General features: G+C 45.0%; 1 protein-coding gene across 1 annotated transcript; it reads right to left on the bottom strand.

The window, feature by feature from the left end:
• Positions 1–8,730: 8,730 nt before the first annotated feature.
• On the bottom strand, positions 8,731–23,227 carry LNP1 (leukemia NUP98 fusion partner 1; the record flags this gene model as incomplete). The annotated part of the gene is made up of 3 exons (XM_081086753.1): positions 23,063–23,227; positions 13,190–13,414; positions 8,731–8,880 (listed from the first exon to the last, which is right to left on the bottom strand). Exons 1-3 carry the CDS (start codon positions 23,216–23,218, stop codon positions 8,731–8,733), a joined length of 531 nt encoding a protein of 176 aa, XP_080942879.1. The 5' UTR covers positions 23,219–23,227.
• Positions 23,228–23,547: the final 320 nt, after the last annotated feature.

Raw genomic sequence — 23,547 nt, 5'->3', positions numbered from 1 at the left:
AAAAAGAAAAAAAGGAGCAGTTGGGAGCTTCAGTCACCCGCCAGCCTGAAAACAGCCCTCAGCCCCTCACCCAGACTGGCCAGGCACCCCAGTGGGGACCCCCACCCTGATCCGGAACACCCTTCAGATCAAACCAGCCGGCCCCCACCTATGCACCAGGCCTCTATCCTATATAGTAAAAGGGTAATATGCCTCCCAGCACTGGGATCAGCAGAGCCAGGAGGCCTCCCAGCACCGGAATCAGTGGAGCTGCAAGGCCTCCCGGCACCGGGATCAGCGTGACAGGGGGCAGTGCCCAAACCCCCTGATCGCCCTGCGGCTCTGTGTGTGACAGGAGGCGGGGCCACAACCTCCCTATCCATCCTGCTCTGTTCATGACAGGGGAAGGCGCCCCAGCCCCCTGATCAGCCCTGCTCTGTGCCTGATGGGGGGAGCTCCCCAACCCCCTGATCGCCCTGCGGCTCTGTGTGTGACAGGGTGGGCGCCCCAACCCCACCCCCCCCACGGGCCCTGCTCTGTGTGTGACGGGGTAGAGCCATAACCTCCCCATTGGCCCTGCCCTGAGTGTGACAGTGGCGGCGCCCCAACCCCCTGATCCGCCCTGCTCTGTGTGTGACAGGGGGAGCTACCCAACCCCCTGATGGACCCTGCACTGTGCGTGACAGGGGGCAGCGCCCCAACCCCCTGATTGGCCCTGCTCTGTGCATGACAGGCTATGGAGCCCCAGCCCCCCTGATGGGCCCTGCTCTGTGCGTGACAGGGGCCGCACCCCAACTCCCCAATCGGCCCTGCTCTGAGCCTGACTAGGGGTTGCACCTAGGGATTGGGCCTGCCTTCTGCCACCTGGGAGCAGGCCTAAGCCAGCAGGTCGTTATCTCCTGAGGGGTCCCAGACTGCGAGAGGGCACAGGCCGGGCTGAGGGACCCCCCTCAACCCCGAGTGCACAAATTTTTGTACACTGGGCCTCTAGTTTACTTTATAACTGGAAGTTTGTACCTTTTGACCCTCTTCCCCCATTCTTCCCTCCGCATTGCCCCCCCCCCCCAAAAAAAAACACACACACATACGCACACACACACCTGCCTTTGGCAACCACCAATCTGTTCTCTGTATCTATGAGCTTTTTTTTTAGATTCCACACATAAGTGAGATTATACTGTATTTGTCTTTTTCTATCTGACTCATTTCACTTAGTATAATGCCCTCAACATTCATCCCTGCTGTCACAAATGGCAAGATTTCATTCTTTTTAATGATTGAATAATATTCCTTTGTGTATAGATACCACATCTTTTTACTCATTTATCCACTGATGGACACTTTGGCTATTGTAAATGATGCTGCAGTGAACATGGGGATGCACATATGTTTTCAAGTTAGTGTTTCATTTCCTTTAGATAAATACCCAGAAGTATTGCTGGATTGTATGACAACTCTATTTTTAATTTTTAAAATGTTTTTTATTGATTCTAAAGAGGGAAAGAAAGGGAGAGGAAGAGAGAGAGGAACATTGATGAGGGAGCAATATCAATTGGCTGCCTCCTGCACAACCCCTATGGGGAATCAAGCTCACAACCAGGGCATATGTCCTGACCAGGAATCAAACCAGTAACTTCCTGGTTCATAGGTCATTGCTCAACCACTGAGCCACCTGGCCAGGCTATTTTTAAATTTTTTGAGGGACCCCATACTGTTCCCATAGTGGCAGCACCAAGTTACATTTCCCCAAACTGTACACAGGGATTCCCATGTATTGTTTTCTTCCTCACATCTCCACATGTGCAGAAGGGGAAGAACTGTGCTCAGCCAATTGAAAACTACAGGAATTAACCAAAACAGAATTATATAATCCAAGGTTAGAATAGGATGTAAATCCAGCCATGTGCTCAGTGGTTGAGCATCTGCCCATGCACCAAGAGGTCATCTTTAGATTCTTGGTCAGGGCACATGCCTGGGTTTCAGGCTTGATCCCCAGTAAGGGGCGTACAGGAGGCAGCCAATCAATGTTTCTATCTTTCTCCCTCTCCCTTCCTCTCTCTAAAATCAATAAAAATATTTTTTAAAAAGAATAGAATACTAAAAAATTCCAAAGGCATAGAAAATCAGAACGTACAATTCCTCCCTCCCCCAGTTTAAAATTTCCCATTGTGCAAATGTAAATCATCTAAACAGTATTTTAAGCACTCTTTCTTTTTTTGTGTCCCGTGGAAATTGAGACAAGCTCGTAAGCCAGGACAAGCAGAATAGGGAAACTGAGGCAGATAATTAAACAGCCAAGCTATTTACAGCCATCTAGTGAATCCCAAAATCCTATCTTCCCTAAACCAAGGACACTTAAAAAGTAAATGTTTTAGCCCAGCCAGTGTGGCTCAGTGATTGAGTGTCCACCTGTAAACCAGATCATGGTTGATTCCCTGTCAGGGTACATGCCTGGGTTTCATGCTTGATCCACAGTAGGGGCGTGCAGGAGGCAGCTCATTGATGATTCTCTCTCATCATTGATGTTTCTATCTCTCTTCTTTCCTCTCTGAAATCAATAAAAACACATTTTTAAATATATTTTATTGATTTTCCACAGAGAGGAAGGGAGAGAGATAGAGAGTTAGAAACATCAATGGGAGAGAAACATCGATCAGCCGCCTCCTGCACATCTCCTACCGGGGATGTGCCCGCAACCCAGGTACATGCCCTTGACCGGAATCAAACCTGGGACCTTTCAGTCCGCAGGCCGGCGCTCTATCCACTGAGCTAAACCCGTTAGGGCTAAAAACATTTTTTAAAAAAAAGAGTAAATGGCTTACACTTCTCCCCAACCAGAGAGTAAATAGCTTAAATCACCCTGCTCAGGGAGATAGCAAAAATCCAATTAGTGCCATTTGCCAATCACACCCAAGGACAGATGAAGTTACAAGAATAAACCTCATTTTGGCACATCAGCATGAAACTGATTCATATTCTATTGAGATCCTCCCCTAAACTCCCAGCCTTTAAAAAACTTCACAACTGAAGTCCTAGTGTGAGCTCTCCCTTCCAGAAGCACATGGGCCTTTTCCTTTCCCCTCTTTCTCCCCCACAGGCATGTATCTCTTAAACCCTAAGGACCCCCATGAAGCTTGCAACCAGGGAGCGATGGGCAGCAGCAGCTCGTCCTGGGCTCACCCCCTGAACCTGTCCCCACTGCCCCCTTTTCTCTGATGTCTTAGTGAGCCAAGGCACCCGAGTCTCAGCTCGTTTCCCTGCCTAGTCTCTCTCCAGCTGCTTTTCCTAACCTAGGCACCTTCTTGTTTCACTGTCCCAAGCTTTAATAAACTTACTCTCAAAATCACCTGGACTCTTTTTGTGAAATCTTTCCTGCACAAAGTCAAGAACCCACACACTACTGGCCAGCCCTAGGCAGACCCACTCAAGACCAGATCCCCTTTCCAGTAACAAAAATAACCAATTAGTCATTGCCCTTTGTGTTTACTTTTTTCTAAAATTTACCTATATTGCTGAAAATATTACAGATGTCCCCTCTTTTTTCCTCCATTGACTCCCTCCACCCCATACTCTCCCTCCAGGCCTTCTGGCGAGGATGTGGAGAAAAGGGAACCCTCGTGCACTGCTGGTGGGAATGCAGACTGGTGCAGCCACTGTGGAAAAGAGCATTGAGTTTCCTCAAAAAACTAAAAATGGAACTTCCACGTGACCCAGTGATCCCACTTCTAGGAATATATTTTAAAAATCCCAAAACATCCATCAGAAAGAATATATGCACCTTTATGTTCATAGCAGCACTATTTCAATAGCTAGGATCTGGAAACAGCCAAGTGCCCATCAATAGATGAGTGGATAAAAGAGCTGTGGTATATACATAATGGAACACTATGCAACTGTAAAAATGAGGGATCTCTTACTTACCCTTTGAGACAGCAGGGAGGGACCTGGAGAGTATTATGCTAGATGAAATAAGCTTTGTGTCTACTTTTAAATACATTAATAAATCATAAGAATTACCCAACATCTAATACATTTACTCTAACCTCAGAGTTTGGATAAGAAATGCTGCATTTCTCTCCTTTCTGGTTGAAAGGAATAGTAATGATTTTGTCATTGGCCAGCCTCCTCTGTATCCAGCATTACCTGCCCAAATGTCAGCTCAACTCTGCCCCCTAGAGATGAGAAACCAGAGTGCCCTGACCATAACTGAACTATATTAAGTTTATAATGCTGACACTGGGCTTTTCCAGAGGATGGCCGCTTTCCACTTTATATGCTTCTACATTATTTGAAAGTGTGTCAGATATTGATTTTATAAGTTAAAAATTTCCATTTTAAGGGGAAAAGATTATCTACAAATATAATTTTATTAGAAGTGCTGCTTTGTGCTATAAAGGTGATTCTCTCTCATCATTAATGTTTCCATCTCCTTCTCCCTTCCTCTCTGAAATCAATAAAAATATATTTTTAAAAAATATAAAAAAGAAGGAATTAAGCTGGCAGCTTCATTTTCAGAGAGTCCCCCCTCCTCCATGTACTATGGCCCTGAAAATATGGTGAAAATAGACTTCCTCCCAGTTTGATAAAATATATTATAAAAACCCTAATCATGATTTTTCCAGGTCCTGCCATTCTTGAGTCCAGGGAGCCGAAAGACCTCCACGGGTGTCTTGGCTGGGGTAGGAGGTGGCGACTGTCTCCGCCAGCCAGACACTGGGCGGAGGAAACTCCATCCAGTTGGCTCCTATTCCCATGGATGGGCCACCTCTCCCAGCCCTTTCTATAGGGGTCAAAGCCAGTGGGCAGACCATCCTCAGAAACTTGGTTAACAAGACAGAAAAGCGCTGAAGGAAACCTGGGCTTTCCCACAACTTCAGCACAGTGCTGCCCTTGGTGGCAGGTCAGGCCCCTTCCTCCCCCGCAGGGGCGGCAAATAACAGGCTAACGCCACCGTGTAAAGCTTGCAGTTATCTTTTACGTGTGTGAAAAGTATAAAACTGTGTATAAAGGCGACAAAATGGATGCAGGTGTAAGCAGTATGAAAATTGAAATAATTCAAGTCAAAGATCATCACTATTGTTGAAACCGGTTTGGCTCAGTGGATAGAGTATCGGCCTGTGGACTGAGAGGTCCCGGGTTCGATTCCGGTCAAGGGCATGTACCTGGGTTGCGGGCATATCCCCAGTAGGAGGTGTGCAGGAGGCGGCTGATCGATGTTTCTCTCCCATCAATGTTTCTAACTCTCTATCTCTCTCCCTTCCTCTCTGTAAAAAATCAATAAAATATATTTTTAAAAAAAAGATCATCACTATTTTACTTTTCTTTCACTGTTTTCCTCTTTTTTTTTTTAAATATATTTTATTGATTTTTTACAGAGAGGAAGGGAGAGAGACAGAGAGCTAGAAACATCGATGAGAGAGAAACATCGATCAGCTGCCCCCTGCACATCTCCCACTGGGGATGTGCCCACAACCCAGGTACATGCCCTCGACCGGAATCGAACCCGGGACCCTCCAGTCCGCAGGCCGACGCTCCATCCACTGAGCCAAACCGGTTTCGGCCTGTTTTCCTCTTCTTTCCTTCTCCTGTTCCTTCTTTCTACTGTTTATGTCAGCGTTAGTTTGTGTCTTACCTAATCAATCAATTATCGTATTAGTTGTAAGTAGTTTGGGGAGATACTCTTCTTTACAACACAGCGAGTAACTGCCCTTGGGCATTTGAAGATTCAAGACAGAGACGAAGCCTACCTCAGAGGAGTATTAGAGAATGCTAGAATCTTTTCCTTTAGGGAAAAAAATAGTAATAGAATATGGCTTCAATGTGCTAATTGACCTGGTTACATAATCATTTCATGAAGTGTACATATGTCAAATCATTGTGTTGTACAATTTAAATACATACAATTTTATTTGTCCATTATACCTTAACAAAGCTGAAAAAATAAGTAAAACACATGCTCACCTCAGCAGCACATATACTAAGCCTGGAATAACACAGAAAAGACTGACTGCTGAGCAAAAATGACACAAATTCATGAGGTGTTCCATACTTTTTAAATAATTCATGGGATGTAATAGACAGTATGGTGACTGTAGTTAACAATACTCTCAGGATATCTGAATGTTGCTAAGAGAGTAGATTGTACGTAAAACTTCTCATCATAAGAAAAAAAAAATTGTAACTATGTGTGTTGATGGATGTTAGCCTTATTGTGGTAATCATTTCACAATTTCTACAAATATGTTATACACCTGAAACTAATATAGTGTTACATGTTAATTATGTTTAAACTAGAGGCCCAGTGCACAGATCCATGCACATTGAAAGGAAATTAATTAGAAATATTTAGAGGCTGGGGAAGGACCTTGGGAGATTGGCCAGCCAGGGAGGGATCAGGGGAGGTTGGCTCCAGGGCATATCTGGCCGGTCTCACCCAGGCCCAGTCCAGAGAGACTGGGGCCAGGGAGGGACTGCAGGAGGGATCCAGGGTGTGTCCGGCCCATCTCCCCCAGTTCCGATCAGCCGGACCCCAGCAGCAAGCTAATCTATCGGTCAGAGCGTCTGCCCTCTAGTCGTCAGTGAGTATCATAGCGACTGGTCGAACGGTCAAACAGTCTGACACTTAGCATATTAGGCTTTTATTATGTAGGATAAAACTAATTAATAGCCCTAGCCGGTTTGGCTCAGTGGATAGAGTGTCAGCCTTTGAACTGAAAAGTCCCAGGTTTGATTCCAGTCAAGGGCACATGCCCGGGCTGTGGGCTCAATCCCCAGTGGGGGACTTGCAAGAGGCAGCCGATCCATGATTCTCTCATCATGGATGTTTCTATCTCTCTCTCCCTCTCCTTTCCTCTCTGAAATCAATAAAAATATATTTTAAAAAAAACTAATTAATAAATAAATGGTAAAGAATAACCACATAAAGGTACAACCAAGAACACACAGCAGACCTCAGAGAATCAGTCTCCACTCATGTAATCAAAATGGTAACCTCCTCCCACTCCTGCTCAGTTCTCAAGTACTGCGACAGGACCCACTGATAAGGGGAAATGGAGGCCCTGCCTCAGGGTAGGAGCACGAGTCAGAATGAACTGGACCAGCCGTGGGCAAACTACAGCCCGCGGGCCGGATCCGGCTCGTTTGAAATGAATAAAACTATTGAAAAAAAAAGACCATACCCTTTTATGTAATGATGTTTACTTTGAATTTATATTAGTTCACACAAACACTCCATCCATGCTTTTGTTCCGGCCCTCCGGTCCAGTTTAAGAACCCATTGTGGCCCTCGAGTCAAAAAGTTTGCCCACCCCTGAACTGGACTCTGTTCCTAGCCTGGCCACCACACCTGTGAGGGCCTGAAGTTTCCTAAACATCCGTTTCCTCAGCCAGCAAGTGAAGAGAAGAGGTCCCTCCTTAGAGTGCTGAGAATTGTTCTAGGTAGTGCATTAAAGACTTCAGCCTAGTGGCTCAGTGGTTGAGGGTTGACCTATGAACCAGGAGGTCACAGTTCAATTCCTGGTCAGGGCACATGCCCAGGTTGTGGGCTGGATTCCTGGTGAGGGGCATGCCGGAGGCAGCCGATCAATGATTCTCTCTCATTATCGGTGTTTCTCTCTCCCTCTTCCTTCCTCTCTGAAATCAGTAAAAATAGAAATATATGACCTCAGCCTAGTACTTGGCATGTTAACTACCAGTCCTTATTAAACGCTGGCCATTAGACATCCTATATAATAAAAGTTTAATATGCAAATCGACTGAACAGCAGAACAACAGGCAGAACGACCGGTCGCTATGATGCACACTGACCACCAGGGGGCAGATGCTCAATGCAGGAGCTGCCTCCAGCCCGCAGGCCCCAGGCCAGCCAAGGCAGGTACCAACGGGGGCCCACCAATGGCCCCACCGGTTGCCCTGCAGAAGGAGAGAACCGGCAGCCACAGCAGTAGGGGGCAGGGCCAGCAAGTGGGCAGCACCCGGCCAGCCAAGGTGGGTGCAATCAGGGGACCCTGATCACCTCACCAGTCATTCCACAGATCGGCCCTGATCACTGGCCAGGCCTAGGGACCCTACCCGTGCACAGATTTTGTGCACCAGGCTTCTAGTACTTACATAATTACTTCTAATAAGGAAGTAAACCTAGAGTCACACCAATGACTTTTAAGATTATTTGTGATATTGATGTGAAGAAGGGCTGGTGAAGAAGTGTGGATGGCTCTTTAAATAACTGTCTTTACATTTTCAAGAATTACTTTATTCTATTAAAATACCTTTCATCCTTCTTACTAGAGGCCTGGTGCACAAATTCATGTACAGCTGGGGTCTGGCCCTTGCGCCCCAATCAAGGCCAATCAGGCTAGCCAGCTGGGGGAAGGAGACGTGGGAGGTTGGCAGCTGGCCCCGCCTCAAACGGGGTGAAGGGGGCTGATAGGGGGCAGGGCCAATGGTGGGGGAGGGGCCACCAGTGGTTGGCCAGCCACCCCACCCCCTGGTCCAACTCCTGGTTGAGGGGACAATTTGCATATTAGCCTTTTATTATATAGGATTCTCATAAAAGGACAACAAAGCAGATCAAACTCTCAACTCAGATGCCAGAGCTGGAGAATGATGCAGTCTTCTTGGGGAGCAGTGGAACCAGCGCCCACTTCCATCACTCAGCATCGCAGACAGTTTTTTACAGCTACCACCCCCAGCGTAGTATACAGAACTCAAAAAATGCAGCAGCATCTGTCGTCCTAAAGTGGAAACAAAGTGCTATTTGGGTCCTTTCTCCGAGAGAGGAACCATGTGTGCCTCCCCATGCTCTTCCTTCCTAGAGCTCCCTCTCTCCTCCGCTTTCTCCCGGGATCTCGTCTCCATCCGCAGGCTTTCTCTTTCATTTCTTTCCCTCCTGCTCTCAGGTCCCTGGAAGAGAAGGTCGGAGAAGCATGAAAGTGCCGGCGGCTGACAACGTTCCGCATTTCTCTTAATTACCAGAAATGAAGCAAGGCCTGACCATCGAGCAGACTTCCACACCTCAGTTTCTTGTAATAAATTAGCATAAGCCTAAGGGTGGTGCTAAGCGTTTTAGTCATAAATAAAAGGAATAGGGGCCTGTGATGGTCTGTGGAGGACACTCAGCTGGCACGTGACTGGCTCTGCCTCTGACACAGGGAGGGAGGTGATTTCACAGCACAGAACTGAAAAGGGATGTGGTAAGTGAATCATACAGGCAATGATTCTAACCTCCCTGTGTCCACTCCCTTAAATTATATTAATAGTAGGGTTTGCACTGGTTTTAATCTGAGGACTTTGTGAAGACTGAAGTGTCAAAAAAAACACCCAAATCATCAACAGTCCCCAGCAGGTTACCCAGGGGCCTGTATTCACTGGGATCAGGAGATACGGCACCAACTACAGGACCCAACTTCCTACCTTGTATACCTAGGTGGAGGGACACAGACAGTAAGTCTAAAAGGAAACAAGAGAATAACCAATAGTGACGAGTGCAATGATAACTATGAACTGGATGAAATGACAGGGAACGTTGGGCAGGGGGGGGATGCTTCTTTTGTTTCCATGGTCAGGGAAGGCCTTTCAAAGAGTGGTGATGATGATATCTGTTTACACTTTTCTCTTTTAAAGTAAAAGAAATAAAATCATTGTTCTCCCCTCCTCCATCTGACCTAGAAACGCCTGGGAACCCCCAAATGCCTGTCAAGTGAATTGATGCAGTGGCGAGTGGCGGTGAGATGAGCAAGGTCCGGACTCAGCCCTGCAGGGGTGTCAGCTGCTCTGCAGTGTAAATTGTTTGTGGAATGTACCAAGGTCGTTTCATTTCTATCCATACGGGTCCATTTGTCACAGAAGACAGAAAGCCAAACAAATGATGAAGCTGAGATACAAACTAAGACGAACTTAAAAATTGAACTAGCTCCATAAATGTGCCCCGAGATTATTTTCATTAGGTGCAGCAGTTGTATTTAGACACATCCGTCTGATCAAAATGTATATTTAGCAGTCATGAATGTCTCTAATACTTAAAGAACAGTATAAAAACAAAAATATGGTGACGATTATTTCCACTTTGGCTTTTCCTTTATTGAGAATAAAGACTGAGAAATGCTCAAAAGTAAGACCTGAGATATTTTTCTTATCTCACTTAGAAACAAAATGTGAAAATTATCAATATAAGCCAATTGAGTTTTTCAATATCAAGATGATATTGAAAAGTAATTTGTTGTTGGTCATAATCAGCTACAAAAGCAATTTCTGGGTCTTTTTGATGCTAAAAGACACAGAATTTAAATCTACATATTAGTATGCACCTGGAGCCCAAACAAAAGATAATAAATGTCATTTTTAAATTCACTGACAAATCACACTTTTTAATGTAGTCAGCTTTGGAAAGGTGTGTCAGTTGTGAAATAGAAAAAAGTTTTAAAATATCTGTATATGTTCTGAATTTTTAATTTTGTATTAAGATAAACTTTATAATATACTTGTTAAAACTGATATAAAAGAAAATATTAAATTTAAAATTATTTACTATAAATATTTTTATCACATGAAAATTGAAATAATTTTGTAAATTCCTAGCAGGTTTCTAGCTATTATAGTATACTAGAGGCCCAATCGGTACACCAGTGGGGTCCCTTGGCCTGGCCTGCAGGGATCAGGCCGAGACTGGCTCTCTGACATCCCCTGAGGGGTCCTGGATTGTGAGAGGTCAGTTCTTAGGTGACACACCCCGGAATCCAGCTCCCTCCTCTCTGGTTCCAGGTGTGTCACCTGAGAACCACAGCTGCCAAGTAACCGCAGCTCAGTAGCTCCTGCTTTGAGCATCTGCCCCCTGGTGGTTAGTGCGGGTCATAGCTACTGGCTGGCTGGTCGGCCGGTCAACTAGTGGGCTGGCCAGCCTATCGCTTAGGCTTTTATATATATATAGATATCTATGAAAAGAATTCTTGAGTTAAAAAAAAAAAAAAAAACAGTTGAAAATGCTGCCTTGGTTATCTTGGCATTCAAAAGGTAGAACTTAGGCCCGGCCGGCATGGCTCAGTGGTTCAGCATCAATCTACAAACCAGGAGGTCACAGTTCAATTCCTGGTCAGGGCACATGCCCAGGTTACAGGCTTGATCCCCAGTAGGGGGCATGCAGGAGGCAGCCAATCAATGATTCTCCCTCATCATTGATGTTTCTATCTCTCACACCCTCTCCCTTCCTTTCTGAAGTAAATTTTAAAAAGAATATTTTTTTAAAAGGAAGAACTTGGGAAATGAATGGAACAACATGTTATATTTTAGGAATGTTAGCAAATGGTTTCACTTAAGCAATTTTATAAGATTATGTGAAAAACAATTCAAGGCCATTACAATCAACAGAGAAGTGTTTAGATTAAAGTATTTTTCAAAATATATTTATACCCTATCTTATTCCAGAAAGGATTTAAGGCAGTTAAATTTCCTAAATGAATATAATCAGTAACTTTAACATGTAGTTTTAAAACAGGAATTCCTTCACTTCTGCTTTATTCTTGCCAAAAGATCATAATCTTAATCTAACTATGAGGAAATATCAGATAAACCCAATTTGAACGTCATTCTAAAAAGTAACTGCCCTGTACTCTTCAACTGATAGTGTTACAAAAGACAAGTGAAGACTGTGGAACTGCCGCAGAATAGAACAAAGTAAAGAGAAGGAATTGCTTGCAACACATGATCTGAAATCTCCCTACAAAGAATATTATCAGGACAAGAGGCAAAATAGGGATAAGATCAATAAATTATATACAAAAGTATTGCATTGGTGGTAATTTCCTGAGTTTCATTATTGTACTGTGTTTATATAAAAGAATGTTCTAGTGCTCTTGTTTGGGGATGGGAAGGAGAAAGAGAGTATAGTAAATATGATAAGTGTTAATATCTGGAGGGAATATAGATGAAGGGTGTATTCTTTGTACTATTCTTGTAACATTGCTCTAAGTCTGAAACCATATTTTTTTAAAAAGCAGTATAAAGAAAGGATAAAACAGGAGCTCTTGATAAGTGACAGCTGTTTACTATTCTTCCTTCTGTATTCCTCTTATGATCAGGTGAAGAGAGCAGCTTACTGAAGGAGGAACATAGATACACAGGATTTCTCTGACAAAAGTGAGGCAAAGGCACACGGTACAGTCCCAGCAGCCATTACTGATAGGCAGAAAGCATTGTGCTCAGATGGGCAATGAGGCAGGAAGCACCTGAGTGTCCCTTGCTGTGCACAGAGCGCAGCTGAACCAGGTGGTAATACACCTCGGTTCACTTATTTGCTCTGTCTACTATATGGCAGAATATATATATAATCATTCCTGTTTTGCAAAATAAAACAAACAGCAAAGGTCCACAAAAAAAGAAATATTTTGTTCAAGACGACTCAGTGAGCAAGTTTCCCCAAAGTAACTGTACCCCCAAATTAATTGATCTCTACATTATTACTTTATAAAGCAAGCTCAGCATCACCAGTGGAGCTTCTATTATTCCCCCATTTTCAGCCTGTCTTCCTTGCAGTTTACTGAGACCCTCCCAAGGCCACTGTGAGCACTTGGACCACCCCTACTCCTGGAAACCTACTACTAGTAGAAAGTGACCAGAGAGTTCCCTCCACATGCTTTCTAAAAGTTCAAGGGAATGTGGCATCACGGACTACTTGCTACTGGATTAAATACTGCACAGGAGAAGTGCAAGGAGAATGAGTCACAATTATCCTATATAATAAAAGGCTAATAGGCAAATTATCCCCCTTGACCAGGAGTTAGACCGCGAGTTTGACAAGGGGACAGGGCTGGCTGGCCAACTGCCCACAGCCCCTCCCCCTGGCTGGACCTACCCCTGATCGGCCCTCCCCCACTCTGATCAGCTGGACCCCACCTGTGCACAAATTCGTGCACCGGGCCTCTAGTTTATAATAAGGGTGATGAAAGCAGTCTCAGAGAACTAGAGGACCTCCATAACAAAAACATTCCACTAATGGTCCTCCAGGAATTCTTCCTACACCAGAAGCCTTCAATAAAAATAATTAAAAATTATGTACATCTGGGCTATGTACAGTAAAACTGAGTGTCATTCTTCAAAGGTCTCGTCAACAAGCTGTAAATGAAAAAGTTAGATTTGTTCTCCACGAGTATGGGGAGGAAGAACCCTTTGGGTCTCCTTTTCTAAAGTGGCTTAAATATTCAATAACTCTGTTACATACCAAAGACAGAGAGCGTTTGGTTCTAAAGCACAGTTGTTGTTCAAAGGACTCTGAAAATGCCCGAGTTTTGGAATGGGATCTTCTGTTTGATTCCAATGGGTCCTTGAAGGTTTCTGAGCGTTTTCTGTAATCCCTCATGTGGTTACGACATCGAAATCCCTGGTCCTCATGAGAATGCCTTCTAGGATGGTTGTCATATGATGTGACTCTGGGAAGCACAGGAAACTGGAAATATAGAATAAAAATGTACACAACATAAAGAGACTGCATTAAATTAGCTCAGAGATAGAACAGTCATAAATTACTAACTAAACAAACCTCAGGTTGAACTGAAATTTTTTTTATCTTTTTCGTCAGTGGGACCTTTCTTCTATAATAAAGCACTAGAATCAATCGGTTAAAACATTAAGTAGAACATCCCAAGACTAGTTATCTTACTCCTCCACCATTAGGGCAATATCATGAAGTGTTCAAAGCCTTGAGTTGATATGTATAAGTAAATTCCAAAATCATAACAAATTTTAATGAAACCACACATGTTTAAGAAATAATACAAAAATGTATATGTGATTTCTGTACAAAGAAGGAATTTCTTTTTTTGTTTTTTGAAAAAATATGGAACGCTTCATGAATTTGCGTGTCATCCTTGCTCAGGAGCCATGCTAATCTTCCCTGTATCGTTGCAATTTTAGTATTAATTCAGTAGCATTCAACCCATTTGCCCTTCTGGAAACACTCTGCCCCTTGCCTTCTACCACTATACCCTTAGCTTCCCTTTGCTCTTTCTTCCTGTGACCTCACCCACCACCTTTGCCTCGATAATAGCTAATCATCCTTCAGTCACCACTGAAACTGCATACCCACAGAAAGCCTTTCCTGCCACCTTGATTGGTTGAGGTCCCTGCTAGATGTTCTCCTGGGCGCTCACAACTCTCATTATGTAATCGGTAATTTGGGTAATTTTGTAACATGTCTCTCTTCTCCATTAATTTGTATCTCCATGACATCAAGGGCTGTGTTTCATTCTCTGTGAAATCCCAGGCCTCTGCAGCACCTTGCCTTATTCACAGGATGAGTTTATTAAATATCTATTGGACTAATAGATATATAAAGAATGAAAAAAAATGCCAAATGGTAAGAATTGTTTATGCTTACTAGTCACCAAAGATTATTTAAATGAAATAATGTACAATTTCGCCTTTCAGGTTAGCAAAAATAAAAATAAAAATGTTTCTTAGTGATACTAAGAAGTGGCAAGAGTGGAGACAGACAGGCCTGTGATTCCTGGCTGGTAGGACTGTAAATGGACACACCTTCCCAGTAAGCCATTGGCAGAATGTGTCGGGAGGTTAAAATATCCTGCTCCTTGGACCCATCTGTTGAGTGTTGTTATGGGCTGAGTTGTGTCCCTCCCCTCCATTCACATATTGAAGCCCTATGTGAGATGCTCAGAATGTGACCTCATTTGGAGCTAGAACAGCGGTTCTCAACCTGTGGGTCGAGACCCCTTTGGGGGTCGAACGACCCTTTCACAGGGGTCACCTAAGACCATCAGAAAACACATATATAATTACATATTGTTTTTGTGATTAATCACTATGCTTTAATTATGTTCAATTTGTAACAATGAAATTGGGGGTCACCACAATATGAGGAACTGTATTAAAGGGTCACGGCATTAGGAAGGTTGAGAACTACTGAGCTAGAACCTTTAAGGATTAGGTTAAAATAAGGCCACTAGGGTGGGCCCTAGTCCAGTCTGACTGGTGTCCTAATAGAAGAGGAAATTTGGACACACAGAGACCACCAAGAATGTGTTCACACAGGAAAAACCATGTGAGGGCACAGTGAGAAGGTGGCTGTCTATAAGCCAAGGAGGGAACCTCAAAAGAAACCACGTCTGCCGACTCCTTGATCTTGGGCTTCCCACCTCCAGATCTGTGAGGAAATAAATTTCTATTATTCAAGCCACCCAGTCGGGAGCATTTTGCAGCCCTAGAAGACAAATACACATGTCTAGAAACTTACTGTCAAACGATGATCAGAAATATGGTTAAAGATTTGTAAAGCTGCCAAGATACATGAGGGAAATATGTACGTACAAGTCCGTTTATGGTCCTTGGTGCTGTGAATAAGTTGGGGAGCAAAACAGGCAGAGTGTGCCCATCTTGGAGCTCATGTCTGCCTCAGAGAAAAAACACAAAACAAATAGGCCACATGCTTACTCCTTCGGCTAATGCTACAAAGGTTCAAGGTGGCCCTAGCCGATTTGGCTCAATGGATAGAGCTTTGACCTGCGGACTGAAGGGTCCCGGGTTTGAGTCCCATCAAGGGGATATACCTCAGTTGCAGGCTAGATCCCCAGCCCCGGTCGGGATGCATGCAGGAGGCAACCAATCCATGTGTCTCTTTCACATCGATATTTCTTCTGTCTTTCCCCCTCCATTTCATTCTCTCTAAACAGCAATGGAAAAATATCCTCGGATGAGGATTAACCAAAAACAAAGCAAAACACAAAGGTTCAAGGTGCAATGAGGGGATATAACAGGGTGAAACTGTGTGTACTTGGGTGGGTGAGGCTGGGAAGATTAGCAGGAAGCTTCCGTGTAGGTGTGATGACTAAGCTACAATCTGAAGGACAAGCAGGGTTAATTAGAGAACAGGAACATTTTCTGCCTGAGGACTAGCACCGCAGGTGCCCAGGCCCTGTCACAGGAGGAGGAGCTGTGGGGTGGAAGGAAGAAAAACCTGCTGGGGCTGGAGGGCATGGGGGCCTGAGGGGAGGGAGACTGGAATGGGGAGATGTGGAGGGGCTTGACGTAAGGTGCTAGCATAGGATGGGCAATTTTAAAACATACCGAACTGTGACCAAAGGTTTTTCTCGGTGATGTGGGATTGTGTTTGTTTTCTCCTCCTTTTTAGTATTTTTCAAGTTTTCTACAATGAGTGAATTTACATTATCAAGAAAAGAAATGATTATTTTAAAATTTTGAGATAGATAGGGAAGCACAAATGCTGCATGATGCCACTTACATGAGGTATCTAACATAGTCAAACGCAAAACAAAACAAAAAAAAAACAACCAAAACACATAGTCAAACTCATAGAAGCAAAAAATAGGTTGATGGTTGCCAGGGGATAAAGGAGGGGAAATGGAACGTTGCTAATCAGTGGATATAAAATTTCAGTTATGCAAGATGAATAAGTTCCAGAGATCTGCTTTACAGTATTGTGCCTCTAGATAATAACAATGGGTTATATACTTTAAAAACTGCAAAAAAATGAAAATCTGCTGAGGGTATAGATCCCAGGTTAACTGTTCTTACCACAGTTACATGTTTTATAACTTTTAAAATATGTTTTTATTGATTTTTTTAGAGAGAGAGAGGAAGAGAGGGAGAGAGAGAGAAAGAGACACATCAGTTGGCTGCCTCCTGCACACCCCCTACTGGGGGTGGAACCCACAACCTGGGCATGTGCTCTGACCGGGAATTGAACCAGTGACCTCTTGGTGCGTGGGCTGACACTCAACCAACTGAGCCACACCGGCCAGGCACCACAATGACATTTTCAAACAAAATTTTAAAATGTGAGACTGGGAGTGAAATATTGATATCCTCTTCCACTGAGAGGCCTGAAAAGATTGGCAAGAGTTATGCCCAGCCAGTGTGGCTCAATGGTTGAGCGTCAAACCGTGAACCAGGAGGTCACTGGTTCAGTTCCCACCTGGTCAGGGCACATGCCCGGGTTGCGGGCTGGCTCCCCAGTAAGGGGTGTGCAGGAGGCAGCCAATCCACGGTTCTCTCTCATCATTGATGTTTCTATCTCTCCCTCTCTCCTCCTCTCTCCCTAAAATCAATAAAAACAACATATATATATTTTTTAAAAGAAAAGCAAGAGTTTTGATCACAATATCTTTTTATATCAGGTGGAATTTCCAGTTTGTTTTTGGTGTGGAGCTTTGTGAGAAACAAATATAAAAGGGCACTCTAATTGGTTACAGGGAGAAATTCCCACTTTTAGAAATGTTACTTACTATGCAAGTTCTACTTTGGCAATTTTATACGCCTTTGTAATGTAATTTCCTCGACAAAGACATGAATCAATGCCCCCACAAAACTTATTTTTACCAAGTGTGTACTTGCCTCCTGCACAGTCACGGAAGGAGGCTTTGTCGCTTGGGGTGGGGGCTGACCTCACCGGCTGAGCGCCCAGGGGCCCCAGCAGCAGAGCCTGCAGCAGACACTGACTCCCAGAGCAGTAACTACCCAGTGCGCTGGCTCTCGTTACAGAAGAGGCTCTAACAGCTTAGCTGTTTTCACGGTGGGCCCAGGAAACCCGTGCTGTTAAAAAAAAAAAAAAAAGCCCTCTGTACTCTCTGACCCCAAGTTCTGATTTTAAAGATGTTGATTATGTAAGATCTTCACTTCAGAGCTTAACAACGTGATGTTCTTTATCCTGCCTTTCACTGCAGTCACCCTCGCGTTGTACCCCTCCTGCCCTCTGAGTACACACAAGCTCCTGGCCACCCACTGGCAGCGAGGTGACAGACAGTGAGCAGAAAGATGAGGCTCTGGGTGTGGAGTCTTAGTGCACAGTGTGTGCAGGGACTCCGGGGACTCTGACCTTGATCACTAACCTTGGAACAAATCCTCCCAGGAAGTCATGCTTCCTCACTTACAGATGAGGAAAATGAATCTTAGCTTAGCTCAGTGATTCGCCCAAGACGTGTGTGCCTAGTGACTACTGGAGAAATCAAGTGCCATGCCTAAGCATGAGGCATCTCTTTCTTCGATTAATAATGCTAAACTTTTATCTTGAACAGCAGCAAAAACTTCATTCTATTTCTATGTGAAACTGCCTATAAATGTCACTTTTAACAATGTACCAGAGGTAGCAGAATTCTACTGCAAAAGTAATAATAATACTTTGTAGGTCTTCAGGAATTATACTATGTAAGAATTTTATGTGAGGAATCCTATATAATAAAGAGCTAGTATGCAAATGGTCATCACGCCCTCATGTCATCACGCCCTGTCACGCCTTAACTGCTCAGACACTCAACACTGGGGAGAGAAGAATGGGGACCAGCCAGGCACAAATGAATGAGCTCACGAGAGAGGAATGGGGACCACCCAGGCTGCAGCCCGGGAGAAGGACAAGCTGCCCGCCCCGTGGTCCTGTGTGCCAGCGGCTGGGGCTGCGGCCTGGGAGAGGGACAAGCCACCTGCACCATGGTCCCAGGCACCTGCAGCTGCAGCTGTAGCCCAGGTGAAGCCGCCCACCCACAGTCCCCTGCTGCTGCGGCTGGCCCTGGCAAAGCTGGCCCGGGTCCTGGGTGCCTGCAGCCGGCCAGAGGGAGGGAAGCCCAGGTCCCACATGCCTGCGACCGGCCAGAGGAGGAACTCCTGGGTCCTGGGTACAGGGTGAGGCAGAGGCAGTTAGGGGCAATCAGGCCAGCAGGGGAGAAGTTAGGGGTGATCAGGCAGGTAGGCAGAGGTGGTTAGGGGTGATCAGGCAGGCAGGTAGGTGAGCAGTTAGGAGCCAGTGGTCCCAGATTGCAAGAGGCAGTTGGACATCCCCTGAGGGGTCCCAGATTGGAGAGGGTGTAGGCCAGGCTGAGGGACCCCTCCCCGCCCCCCCACTGTGCACAAATTTTGTGCACTGGGCCTCTAGTCTCTATATTTAAAAGGTTAATATGCTAAGTGTCCATCCAACTGGTAGCTATGACACACATTGGCCACCAGGGGGCAGACATTCAACGCAGGAGCTGCCAAGCTGCAGTGACTTGGCAGGGGCAGTTCTAGGTTGACACACCCCGGAACCAGAGAGGAGGGATCCCAATTCCTCATGGGGACACGCAATTCCACCTTCAGCTGTGAGTTATGTTGTTGCCGGGGCACTGTCGGCCCTGAATCTGGTTTACTGCACACTTGCATTTGCGTTCCACACCCTGTATGACAGCAACTTTGCAGAGTGCCCTCTCGCACTCCAGGACCCCTTGGGGGATGTCAGAGAGCCGGTTTTGGCCTGATCCCCACAGGCCAGGCCGAGGACCCCACCTGCCAGAGGGACCCTGCTCACTCCGCAGATGCCCTTCGAGCCATGTCCCCCCCAGGTACAGGCAGTTGGAAAGGGACCATGGGAGGTTGGATTCAGGGCGTGTCCAGCCCCTCTCACCCAGTCCAGCCCCGCTGGCCACCTTCTAATTAATTTCCTTTCAACGTGCATGAATCTGTGCACCAGGTCACTAGTAATATATAACAGTGCCTAATGATTTCATCAGAGTCAAGATGGATGTAAATTAGTCGACAAACGGAAACAGCATCAGGGGAAAAAAATTCCAGTTTTCAGTTGATAAAGTGGTAGGTATTTCTTGTAGAAATAATAAAGAGATGCAATATCATCCACTGGACATCCTTTAGGGAAACTAAAAAATATTCTAAACTATGCATTTACTTAATTATATTTCTTAAACAATGCATTTAAATGCTTTTTTTAAATTGTGGGAATAAATGAATCCTGCTCTGTCATACGGTGGCACTAAATCATGCCGTGGCAGGTGAATCTGCCATGAAGACCCTATCACTAGTCATAACTAGGGACATAAGGGAGAGCCAAAGAAAGCCTCCTGGCACTTACGAAGCTCCACGCCTCAGACACTTGGAACCTTCCCCGAGGTTGCTCCCCCTTTCAAGGACTTGTCTCCCTCATTCAGAAACTGGAGCAGCCAAACTAAGCTCATCTAAACCACATGCCGCTGAGATCATACCCCCAGATGCCATTCCATTCAATCTTGTATAGTGATGTTTTCCTCCACTGGGTCCCCACTGTCCGGTGATGACCATTCTTGGTGGGAACATCTCTTAGTCAACTCAAGCTGCCATGACAAAATACCATAGACTGGGGGGCTTGAGCAGCAGATTTACTTCTCAGAGCCTGGAGGGCTGAGAAGGCCAAGGTCAAGGTGACGGCCAGCTCGGCCCTCTGCCTGCCCGAAGATGGCTGCGTTCTCTCCGTGTGCTCGCCTTTCCTCGGTGCATGCGTGTGGAGGGAGAGAAAGAGCAAGCTCGCTGGTGCCTCTTCCTGTAAGGGCACCATCGCGTCTGGCCGGGCCCTGCCCTCCCGACCTCACCTAAACCCAATTACCTCGCAGGTGTGTGAGCAGTGCTCCCTGTGGAGAGCAGCTACACGAGAACCACCCCATTGGCGAGATGCTATCATCGTTGAGCGTGTGGACCACCCTAATGTCAGTCAGAAATAAAAGTAAAGGTTAAAAATATCTTCTACTGTTTTAAATTGAGAACATGAAGGCAGACGATAACATGGGGGGAGGAGGATGTGTTCTTTTAAAGCAAATTTTAAAAACCTTGGCTGCAGGTAGGTAGAGGCTTACTTTGGATCCCCTGTCCCCTCCACTGACATAATGTGGGCAGCACACATGCTGCTCCTTGGAGCACAGAAGAAGCACTGAGATGCTAAAGCACCGAGAAAGTCCGTTTGATGTTAAAGCCCTGGACCAGTGAACTCAGCACCTAAAACTCGCGGAAAAACATTGCAACCTAGCCTGGCTGGTGCGGCTTCATAATTGAGTGATGACCTATGAACAAGGAGATCATGGTTCCATTCCCAGTCAGGGCACATGCCCAGGTTGTGGGCTCTATCCCCAGTAGGGGGCATGCAGGAGGCAACTGATCAATGATTCTCATCATTGCTGTTTCTCTCTCTCTCTCTCTCTCTCTCTCTCTCTCTCTCTCTCTCTCTCTTTCTCTCTCTCTCTCTCTCCCTTCCTCTCTGAAAACAATAAAAATATATTTTAAAAACGAACAAAATATACATTGCAACCTAAAAGTCAATTCTCTAAATAAAGGATTTATCTCAGTTTTTAAAGTCTAATAGATAGTAAAACTTATTTAAGAAATATTTTATGTCATGTATCTTCCTTTGTTTTCATATTTCCTGTGGCTCCAAAGGGCTGTTGTGAAAAATAGTAAATCACATTTTTTCCTCTTTGTTTCTTCCTGGTTCACATTACCTGGAAACTGGAAACTAATCATATCCCGGCTCACACATCGTGAATGCCTCACTGGATGTGGCACATAAGAGATTAAAATAGGAGTGTGATAAGTAGGTGTTCTGTTTCACAACAGAGTCAGGGAAAGGCAGAGCAAGAAGTGTTCTCAGAGACCATCCAGCCCAATCTCTTCTTTTTCACGTCAGGAACCTGAACTCACAGAGGTGTTGAAACTTGCCCTTTGTCCTGGAGCACACATTTAGTAAGAGACCTATTTTTAAACATTTGTGTCTCAAAGAGGTCTCATTCCTCCACCTTGCTGATCACTGGGAATAAAAGAGGTTGCACCTGAGAACTCTGGAGCTAAACATAAAATAAAATAACATGACCCCCCAAATTACTTGGTTCTGGGGTTGGCAGAAACAGGGGGTGGGGAGGGATGCTCTGGTACCTGGGATTCTAAGTGACTCGTGAAAAAGAAAAGCTGTAGCATCTCACTGTGTGGCTGTGAGGCAGAGGACAGACATGTCCACTGTGGCATCTTCTGTCCCCCGCCCCCAGGTGAGCGGAGAGAACCCTGCCGGTACCTGCTGCCCAGTCCGCACCTCCTCAGGCCCATCCGTTCCCCTCTTAGGGCTTTCCAGCTCACATCTTACTCCCTAGACACTGGGTCAGCCGTGGGCAAACTACGGCCCGCGGGCCGGATCTAGCCCGTTTGAAATGAATAAAACTAAAAAAAAAAGACCGTACCCTTTTATGTAATGATGTTTACTTTGAATTTATATTAGTTCACACAAACACTCCATCCATGCTTTTGTTCCAGCCCTCTGGTCCAGTTTAAGAACCCATTGTGGCCCTCGAGTCAAAAAGTTTGCCCACCCCTGCCCTGGGTGCTCTGCCCAGTCGTAGGAAAGTAGTGCTGAGGATGGGAGAATTTTGGTTACCTCTCCCATCAGGAAACCAAATGGGAACCAGAAAAAAACGTGTATCAAATTTATCAAAGGGGGTTATTTACTTATTTAATTAATTATGTATTTATTTTTAAATATACTTTTATTCATTTCAGAGAGGAAGGGAAAGGGGGGTGAAGGAGGGGCGGGGGGAGAGAGAGAGAGAAACATTAATGAGAGACACATCCATCAGCAGCTGCCTTCCGTAGGCACCCCGACCAAGGTCTGAACCCACAACTTGGGTATGTGTCCTGATCAGGAATGGAACCTGTGTCCCTTTGGAATATGGAGCAACACTCCAGCCAACTGAGCCACACTGGCCAGGCAAAGGGAGTGATTTATTATGTGGAATCCCCAGTTCCTTAGAATTCGCCAAATAGTGAAGTTATTTTCACTATTTTAAAAAGACTATTGGAAATCACACATCGGTCCACACCAATGCTACACAGACTAACTACAGCATCAGGTTTCTTCCCTTTGACCTGAATTATATCGTCACTCAGTAGGATTATCTCTGGCTTATCAGGAACTCTGCACAGAAGTTAGAGATACCTTAGTACTAAAATGAAGAAATCATTACGAAAAAAAAAAATCAAGAAGAAAAAAAGAGAAATAAATAAAAAGGAAATTTTAAAAGGAAAAAGAAAAAACAAATAAAAACAAAAATAAATGATAATAATAATAATAATAATAATAATAATAATAAAGAAATCACTACCTAGTAGAAGAAAATCAGGTCCCTTGGAGGATAAGACAAAATGATAAAAGGTATTTTTGTGGACATAAAAAAGATTTGGGAGTACTGATTTTCAACCAAAGAAAACTTTATACTGCGGGACTCTTCAAAAATTATCTATGAGAAATCCCCCTCCCCTAGTCCAGCCCTCCCTGTTCCATGGGATAACTCACTGGGCAGGGCAGGGAAGCTTTCCTGTAACTGGTGTCCTGTGATCCTCGGCGGGCCCGGAGTCCTCTCCCATCCTCCTCTATCCAGCTGTGACCCCAGAAGCTGCTCATCCACTTGGCAAAAGACACATCATCATCATCATCATCTCTGTGCTCCATGGAGAGGTGATTCAAAACAGCCAAGGCCTGTCTCTAAATCTGGCAGAGAGGAATATTGTCAAACTCAGCTGACTTGATGAAACCTAGGATCTCCCCAAAGACAAAAAAGAAACTGGTGTTTTCAAATGGTCTCCGAAAATGGATCCTTAAAAGGAGAAAGATTTACTAAACAGCCCCTTCACCATCAGGCAGCCCCAGGAAATGTCTATTTATAAATTGTGCTGCCCACACGCCCCTCCCCTCCCCCCTGTCTCTTTAAATTGAGAGGCTTTGTAATCCTTCCATTGCCAGGCTAGTGCCTCGCAGCCTCAGGGTGGGAAGCACAGTCC

This window comes from Myotis nattereri (genome assembly GCF_964212035.1).
Source record: "Myotis nattereri genome assembly, chromosome: 3".
NCBI lineage: Eukaryota > Metazoa > Chordata > Mammalia > Chiroptera > Vespertilionidae > Myotis > Myotis nattereri.
The sequence above is the reverse complement of the archived record's forward strand: the minus strand, read 5'-3'. Positions and strand labels throughout refer to the sequence as shown.